We start from the raw sequence: 9,697 nt of genomic DNA on the forward strand, positions 1-9,697 counted from the left end.
CCAAATTATTTTTAAACCTGGTTTCTTATACAGCGCGTTTAAACTGCTAAAATTGGTAGTATTATATTTAGATTTAAGTTGGTATAATTGAGTTATTAAAAAAACAGAGTATAGATACAAATACTTGTGGTTTTAACAGTTTTGGAAGTGGAGGGGTTTAAAAGTAATAATAATGAAGCTTTGGGTTTCGGGAAAAAACTGTAGAAAAAAACTTATTTCTCACTCCCATTTTATTCCTCATTCTCATTCTCTCGTCGCCGCGACGAAATTGTCGGCCGCCGCCGCTGCCACGTATACCAAGGTTAGGGTTTCTCATCTTTTGATTTCCATTAATTCTCAGTAATTTGAGGGCTTTACTGCTTATATCTGGAATCAATTAGTAGATTGCTGCTGATTACTTGAGAGGGAAATTAAACCCTAAACCCTAAAAGCCCTAATAAAAACCTGTAAATTTTCAGAATAGAAGACGGAATTGGTGTCTTTTTCGTTAGAAATTACTTGCGTTTATATGTTTTTGTGGGAAATTTATGTTTACTTGGATCTATTATGAACACTTTAGAAATGGTTATTGGATAATTTTAGAAAATTGAGGAAACAGTAATTTGTACTGTTGATAATTTTTTCAAATATAAAGAAGGAAATCAGTAGTGCAACTGAAGAATGCTTCCTAAAACGTCACGTGCAAGTTTATGATATATGTGAATGTTTGTGTAAATGGAGGTTGGTGAAGAGGTTGAAGCATCCGATTTTAACACACGAAGCTTAAGAAGAGGAGTATCTAGATGACGCTTAATCATGAAATGAGGTTGGAACCACAGGGGAGTATAGTAAGGAAAAACCGATGACCATCGTTGGATTGATTAAGTATTAAATGGCTTCGCATAATCTTTTTCCCCCTCTAATTTGGAAAATGATTTACGCCTGTTTTAAAAACTATGCTTGTGATGTATAACACAGCGCCTTATGCGCCCTACGATGCATGGCAATGGCGAAGCGCCCCTCATCTGATGCAGTAACGCGTTTTGAGCCTCACAAGTGAATTGTGCTTCTCATAGGGCGCATGCGATGCATAGCCTTATATAGTTTTGTTCTTAACATTTCAATCAGGTATTTATACCCGACAAACCCATATCCCAGAGAATAAAATAAAACCATTAGGGATTTATAGTAACCCAATTGAGGACCATGAGTTTTGTGTCAATATTGGTCTTGATCTGACTTTTGATATGAAAATTTATGAACTTCGCTCTATGTTGGATGTGTTAGCATTAGAAATTAAGACTTTATTTTGTGATCTCATAGAAGATGTTATTTATCTTGACATTTTTTTTTCATGAAAATATATAAACATGCTACTTGGTGCTTGATACTCATCATGAAAAATTATGTGTGTGATGTGTGTGTCGCTTCACTTGGGCACGTGCATCGCATTGCACCTTGCGTATGTACGCGTAAGGAGACTTTGCGCCCCTCATTGCGCCTCACACATTGATAACACTGGTATAACATATGAGCATTTCTGGATCAGGTTTGGTCCTTATTTATTTGATTATATACTAGTTCAATATGTTTTAGTGTGCATTATGTTATTAAGAAGTGGTACTTTTCATTTATTAGTATATAGCATATGTAAATTGTTGCATCAGTTTTGACTCCGAATTATCTAATTGTATACCAAATTACCAATGCATTCTGTTCGTGATGTACATATGTTAGCTTTATCAACAATCATGGTTTGGTTTACTGGCATGCAGTAGAATGTACTGAAGTTCATTTCTTCTCATTGCAGTGATTTTATTTCATGCGAGCATGGTGTCTACTGAGCTAGCTGATAAACTTTCTGAATTGCACATGAGTACTGATCCTCAATGCAATGGTAAAAGAAAAATGGAAAGTTATTCGGTGGAAGATGATGTAGGGATCACATGTTTTACAGAGAATTTGCATGACACTACAATCCACTTTCAGATAATAAAGCTTGCAAAGCAGGTAATGAACCTTTTGTGGTTTGGTGTATTTCTTGTGTATTATGTGTTCTCTGTCTTCAGATAATAAAGCTTGCAAAGCAGGTAATGAACCTTTTGTGGTTTGGTGTATTTCTTGTGTATTATGTGTTCTCTGTCTTCATTGCTTCGGGCTTGTTGTTATGACTATTGTATATTAGGATTCATCTTTTCCCATTTATTCTTTTCCGTCGACTTTGCAAAGTAGGAACGGTAACGCTAAATGATGTAGCATAAGTTTAGATACTGCTAGCTTTAGAAGTCAGATTGTTGGTTCTTGTTGAAAGAGAAATATTGAATAGTCATTGTGTCAAACTATTTCATGGTTCCCATATATATTTACTTGTCCAGACGTAAATTGTATATTCCACATTATCCATAATGTATGCATGAGTTGACTGAAATTGTGTGTATCCAGGCAAAAATTGATATAGGAATCACTAATGTATTATTGACGAAATAAGCATAAGCTTACCCGCAGTTTAGTCAGGAGCTTTGAGCTGGTATTCTGTCATTTTCTCCAACAGACTGTTTAAGCGTAATTGGTTTAGTTCCGTAGCTAAACTTAAAATTTTTGGGGGACAAGGACTTCAAACTGATTGCTTATGTTTGAGGAGTCTGGGTGAACTACTATGATGCTTACTATTATATATGGCGGATCCAGAAAACTTTTTGTTTGGGGGCAAATGACAAGTATCTATTTAACTAAAACTAAAAATATAATTATTGGTTATATAGTTATGGTTGAAACTCAAATGGTATGTGCTATTTAATGCAAATGGGCTCAAATTGGCTATATAAGCAAATACTAAGACATTGGGGTGCAAATCTTACAAAAATAGGGGGGTATATTGAAATTTCTGAAGACTATATAATGTAATTATGAAATATTCTGGGGTGAAATTGCACCCTAGGCTAGAATACAGATCCGCCCCAGATTATAGTTGCATTCTGGTGCTGGTTAAGTCTGGTTGGCAACGTATTGAAGCATGGCCATATTTGTTGCACCTGCTAAAATGATGATTGAGGAATTTTCTTATTCTTGCTTATATGATACAGAGAGATACATCTCCCTACTCGTTCTGCATGAACTTCTTTGCTTAGAAAAATCATTTATTATTCGTCTCTTTTATACTTTTTGTTGGAGCTTTAGTCTTATTGATTTTGTTTAATTTTATGAAGCATTGCTTGTATACTTTGTGGGGTAACACATTACTATGATGTGCTGGTACCTTCCTTCAGTTTCGCTTGTTTCCTTTATAACCTCTGTCTATAAAAAAATTCGTCTATAGTAAGACATGGTAACTGGATCAGAAATTATAGAGTTCTGTTTTTGAAACCTAAGAGAGGAGATCACTGGAAACATATTGATTATTTCTTGATCCAGATAGTTTACCCAATCATATGGCCTTCCAAGAAATCATTTAGCTTGTGAATTCTTCATGTGCTTTCCGAATCATATGACCTTCATATGAAATCATTTAGGGAGCGTTTGGCAATCGTGACGTTTTTGTCGTTTCTGTTTTTTTTTCAACAAAAACAAAGAAACGCGTTTGGCAACCGGGACGTTTTTTGACTTGTCCCTTTACAAAATTTAAAAATTAAACATCTTTCTCAAAACACCAAAAAGATGTTTTAAGATTTCGTTTTTTCATCTAAGCCGCCAGCTGCCCGCTCGCCCGCTGCCGCCCGCCCCGCCGCCATCCCCGCAGCCCCTGCGCCGGCCACCGCGGCCGCCCGCCGCCTTGGGCCCGCCGCCATCCCCCTGCGGCCACCCACCCGCCCACGGCGTCCGCCCGCCGTCGCCACCACCGCCACTGCCGTTAGTCTCCCCGGCCGCCGCCACACGCCGTTCAGGCCGGCTGTTAATCCACCCTTCACCCGCCGCCACCGCTGCCGCCCGTCGCCCGCCGCCCGCCGCGCAACCAGTTCGCGCCGACCCCGCGCCACCCGTCGGCCGCCATCGTCGGCGCGGCAGCCGCCAGCCGGCGCTGTCGCCGTCGCCGCCTGCCACTCGCCAACCCATCGCGCCACCCGTCGCGGCCCGTCACCTTGCCCGCCGTCGGTCGGCCGTCGCGCCACCCTCACCGCCGCTCGCCGCCACCGGCCGCCGTCGCTGCACCCGTTCGGTTGCCGACCACCTCCGGCTCTGCCGTCGCCTCGGCCCGTTCGGCCGACGCACCGCCGTCACTATCTGCCGCCGCCGCCACCGTTTATCTAGGCCACCCGTCGAGCCTCGCCGCGCCCGCCCGCTTGGCCCGGTCCCGCCGCGCCACTCTCCGTATCCACCGGTAGCGACAATCCGTCGCTTCGCCCGTCGGCGACCGCGCGGCGCCAATTGCCACCCGTCATCGCGCCGCCCGCCCACTGCCGCTATATAAATGGTTAAACTAGTTTGACCAAAATGGTGTTTTCAAAAGCATGGTGTTTTTGTAGTTTTTACAAAAACACAACAAAAAAACACATTGATTACCAAACACACCCTAAGAGCTTGTCAAACCTCATTGTGCATATGTAGCTCATGGCTGCCGTCATGTGAGCAAGTAACATTCTTGTTATCGTTGCTTATTATAAGGAATAGTATGTGGATGACTTATTTTTTCTAACTATGTTCTTCATGCAGGATATACTTTGTGTGTGTGCGTGTGTGTGTAAAAGAAAATTTTGACATCAAAATAAAACCTTAGATTGATTCCACATGTTTATAAGACGATAAATAAGAATGACCTGTTTAGGATTAATGATGAGTCTTGACATCTGACACACTCGCGAAATGGACTTTTTATCATGAAATGTCTACCTCTTCGGCTAGCAGGTGCAACTCCAACAGATTTGATGGTAATTTGTTTATTGACTTCTGGAATATACTCTTTGAGCCTAATATCGGGAGTGTGCTAGGCTGCTAGCTCAGTTCTCCGATATGGGAGAGTCCACTTTGAGTTTTCTATCTATTTCATTACTCTTTTTATGAAATCACACTAATGTATGTTTAATCCATTTTTAAGCTTGAATTTATCTTTCATACAAGTACAGATAAATAATACATCAGATTTTTAAAGCTCTGTCTCCAAGTTTAACTGGAAATAGTTGTTACTCCAACATTGGAGTCAAAAAGTTGTGCTTCATGTTGCACATACTTAGCTTGATCTTGTTTTCTGGCTACCGCTAATGCCTGGAAAATAATAGCTACTTTAATTGGAAAAGAATAAAATATATTTTATCAGGGACAGAACATTATGGCATACGTGTGGCATATCTTATACATGATCATTCTTTCTGCTATCAACCACTAACCTTATGGCTGAAACAGAAATATTTTCTTTCTTCAGTTCTTTCCCCCCCCCCTTTTGTTTAGGGTGGGGCAACAATTTTAAAATAATCCGAGTATAATGCAACAATCATATCAATCATTATACCTTGTAGGTAGGCTGGTACACCTTTTTATTATTATTAAAGGAATGTAGATAGCATATTATGTTTTCAGGATTTGTGCCCTTTTTATAGCAGGTTGTGATTTGCAATAGACCATCAAATCAAGAAATTGTAAATGAATTATCGATATCATACTTGGTGCATTCAGTGAACCAATACTTCTTTACCCATCATCGGCCGTCTCACTTAGCCAATTGTTTTTGTTGACTGCAAAGTAGTTACAGGTTTTTGATGGTCTTCACACTTTCTGCAGATCTTCGCTTGGATAGGTTGCAATTCAGCAAAGTTTGGGCATCTGTACGCAGCTGCACCCACTCGTCCGGTAATGAATATCTTCACATGCTTCTATTTTCTAAGGATTAATTGCCGATGGATCCCGTCCCCTATATTATCGCCCTACTGCGGATAGACACCCTTCATAGTTTTAGTGTTGCAGTTACAACTGCCTAAGGGTAAAAGGGTCAAAATATTTAACTCAGGGGGTCTGTCTGCAACAATACAACACGGGGGTCTATCTGCAATTAGGTGATAGTAAGGAGGTCCATCCGCAACTAACCCTTTGTTCACCTGTCTGTAACTTATCATGTATGTGAAACCTAATACACTGGGATGAGCTTGTCAGAACAATATGGTTGGTGTTACTTCATTGCTTGGAGGAACTGCTGATAACACTGGGTCAAGTATTGCTCGTCATATAGGTAAGCTCGGTCGTGTTATTAGTTGTATGACCTCGTTTAGTGTCATCATAATTGAGTGTTTTCCTTCTTGCAGTATCGAAGACGGGTCTCAGTTTGGTCCTGGCATGTAATATTCCTAAGGACAGCCCCATGCTTGAGGTACCCTTTTTTCCTGCAAACAAGTATATGCATGTTGTGTGTCATAAAGATCCAAACAAAAAATAAAAATAAAAATAAAAATAAAAATGAACATTATTGCTCAATGATTGCACTAGATAATTTAATGTGTCTGATATTGAATATAAGAAATCGTAATCTTGTTTGAGCTGTCGGAACCCTCTGGCGCAACTTTGTCCCTCTCTTCTCACATGCAGAAATTAGCTAACAATAAAGTAGGGCGATGATTTTATAATTCAAACTTCTCATCTCAAAGTGCAGCTTGACAGCTAGGTTTGTGTGGACTGTGGACCTAGCACCCCCTCTATTGCGTTTAATTTTGAGTTAGATTTGTGTAAAGAACCTCAAGTTTTGCAGCACTACTCATTAAAATACTGTCATCATCTTAAATTATCCAATTAAAATACATGGAGAATCTTAATCGGATCATCATATACATCTGGAAAGCCGTATGCTTTGAAAGAAGCTTGTACAGTTTTGGAAGGGGTTTTTGTTGATAGGATGCTAAGCAAGCTTCAAAACTAATTGTCCCGGGTTTTAAAGCCATATTAGAGCTCTATAGATTGATGTCAAATCCTTTTTCAAAATCGTAAACAAAATAAGTAAAGGTACAAAATTGTAAAAATAATGAAACTCAAGTAGATTGCTGAGATAAATGCCGCAATATTATAGAATTGATGGACGATACCGATATTGTAGCATCAGATCTCTAATATGTGTGAACTATAAGTATGTGTTGAGTTCGGCCTCATTTTGGTTCACATTTTTCATATCCAGTGCATATTTATAAATATGTTTTACTTTGTTTCAGGCAGCAGCTGAGAGAAAATTGTTAGAGAAATTGAAAAATCTCGGTTATATCGAACCCAAACTTGAAGAAGTCTGAAGTAGCATAACTATAAAGCTAGCAAAGTTAGTTTTCCTTATCATTGTTATTTGTGTTTAGGGGCTGTTTGGACGTGAATTTGTATTTTGGATTTATGACATTGTTTAAAATCCATGAAATTCTTATTCAAAAATTTACATTTTGTATTTGGTTACTAGGTTAGTGACATATAAAGTTAGTTTTGTAAAGGGAATCCAAAAACCTTTGTTTGTTAGTAACATAAGTGGCTGGTCACGGTTGATTTCCTGTTTAAAATATATTACATTAGCAAAAAGTTTTTTTTTTTTTTTTTGACAAGGAAAAAAGTTTTGTACAAAGCTTTGGGAAAATTGTGTCTAAGGCTCTAAAAGCAAAATCTTCATGTGCTTCAGCCTCTTTAACTTTTTCTCATGTGGTTTAGCCCTTAAACTCGAGATCTATGTTCTGTAGTCCTCTTTTAGCAATTTTTACCTGCTAACTAAGCATAGACAGAAAATAAAAAATAGAAAACCTTAAAAATGCTCTTATCTACTCTATTCTTTCATGTTAAGTCTAAAAACAAGTTGAATAAGAGTTAACATGAACCGAAGTAGACTTAACATACCGAATTAGACTTAACATTAACCGAATTAGACTTAACATGAAAGTCTATTTCATGTTAAGTCTAATTCGGTTCATGTTAAGTCTAATTTATTAGACTTAACATGAAAGTCTATTTCATGTTAAGTCTAATTCGGTTCATGTTAAGTCTAATTTTATTCCTTTTAAGTCTAATTTAAATCATAGTCTAATTCGGTTCATGTTAAGTCTAATTTTATTCCTTTTAAGTCTAATTTAAATCATGTTATGTCTAACTCAACTTGTTTCAAGTCTAATTTAATTTATGTTAAGTCTAATTCAACTTGTTTAAGTCTAATTTAATTCATATTAAGTCTAATTTAATTTCTTTTAAGTCTAATTTAAATCATGTTATGTCTAATTTAACTTGTTTTAAGTCTAATTTAATTGTTAATTTCTTTTAAGTCTAATTTAAATCATGTTATGTCTAATTTAACTTGTTTTAAGTCTAATTTAATTGTCCTTACCATGAAATTAGACTTAAAATGAATTAAATTAGACTTAACATGAACCAAATAAATCTAATTTAATTCTTTTTAAGTCTAATTTTAATCAAATTTAGTGTTAAGTCCAATTTAGTTCATGTTAAGTCTACTTTAGTTCATGTTAAGTCCAGTTTGATTCATGTTAAATCCAATTTGGTTCGTATTATGTCCAGTTTAAATTATTTGAAGTCTAATTTAAATTGTTTTAAGTCTAATTTAAATCTTGTTAAGTCTAATTTAAATCATTTTAAGTCTAATTTAATTCATGTTAAGTCTAATTCAACTTGTTTTAAATCTAATTTCATGTTGAGTCCAATTTAATTTATATTAAGTCTAATTTAATTCTTTTTAAGTCTAATTTAAATCATGATATGTATAATTCAACTTATTTTAAGTCTAAAATAAGTTGAATAAGACTTAACATTTGATTGTTGTTAAATCTAATTTGATTCCTTTTTTAAGTCTAATTTCATGTTAAGTCCAACTTGATTCGTGTTAAGTCTAAATTCAGTTCATGTTAAGTCTAAATTCAGTTCATGTTAAGTCTAATTTCATGTTAAGTCCAACTTGATTCATGTTAAGTGTAAATTTATTTTATGTTAAGTCCAACTTGATTCGTGTTAAGTCTAAATTCAGTTCTTGTTAAGTCTAATAATAGTTCATGTTAGGTCTAATTTTATTTTAAGTCCAACTTGATTTTTCATGTTAGGTCTCATTTCATGTTAAGTCCAATTTCAGTTCATGTTAAGTCTAATAATAGTTCATGTTAGGTCTAATTTTATTTTAAGTCCAACTTGATTTTTCATGTTAGGTCTAATTTCATGTTAAGTCCAATTTTAGTTCATATTAAGTCTAAATTCAGTTTATGTTAAGTCTAATTTCATGTTAAGTCAAACTTGATTCGTGTTAAGTCTAAATTCAGTTCATGTTAAGTCTAATAACAGTTCATGTTAAGTCTAATTTCATATTAAGTCCAACTTGATTCGTGTTAAGTCTAAATTCAGTTCATGTTAACTCTAATAACAGTTCATGTTAGGTCTAATTTCATGTTAAGTACAACTTGATTCGTGTTAAGTCTAATTTTAGTTCATGTTAATTCTAAATTCAGTTCATGTTAAGTCTAACAACAGTTCATGTTAAGTCTAATTTTATGTTAAGTCCAACTTGATTCGTGTTAAGTCTAAATTCAGTTCTTGTTAAGTCTAATAATACTTCATGTTAGGTCTAATTTCATGTTAAGTCCAACTTGATTCGTATTAAGTCTAAATTCAGTTCACGTTAAGTCTAAATTCAGTTCATGTTAGGTCTAATGTCAATCATGTTAAATTTCTTTTAAGTCTAATTTAAATTATGTTAAGTTTAATTCAATTTTTTTAAGTCTAATTTCATGCTAGGTTCAATTAAATTATGAAATTACCCTAAGGGGGGGGGGGGGGGGGG

The 9,697-nt window shown here is 36.2% G+C and overlaps 1 protein-coding gene across 1 annotated transcript; it reads left to right on the forward strand.

Annotated features, from left to right (window-relative positions):
* On the forward strand, positions 208-7,430 carry LOC109824729 (proteasome assembly chaperone 4). Its single transcript, XM_020391375.1, has 6 exons — positions 208-301; positions 1,790-1,989; positions 5,689-5,757; positions 6,058-6,133; positions 6,207-6,271; positions 7,101-7,430. The coding sequence occupies exons 2-6, from the start codon at positions 1,810-1,812 to the stop codon at positions 7,173-7,175; spliced, it is 465 nt and encodes a 154-aa protein (XP_020246964.1). The 5' UTR covers positions 208-301; positions 1,790-1,809; the 3' UTR covers positions 7,176-7,430.

The sequence above is a fragment of the Asparagus officinalis genome, chromosome 9 (genome assembly GCF_001876935.1).
Source record: "Asparagus officinalis chromosome 9, Aspof.V1, whole genome shotgun sequence".
Classification (NCBI taxonomy): domain Eukaryota; kingdom Viridiplantae; phylum Streptophyta; class Magnoliopsida; order Asparagales; family Asparagaceae; genus Asparagus; species Asparagus officinalis.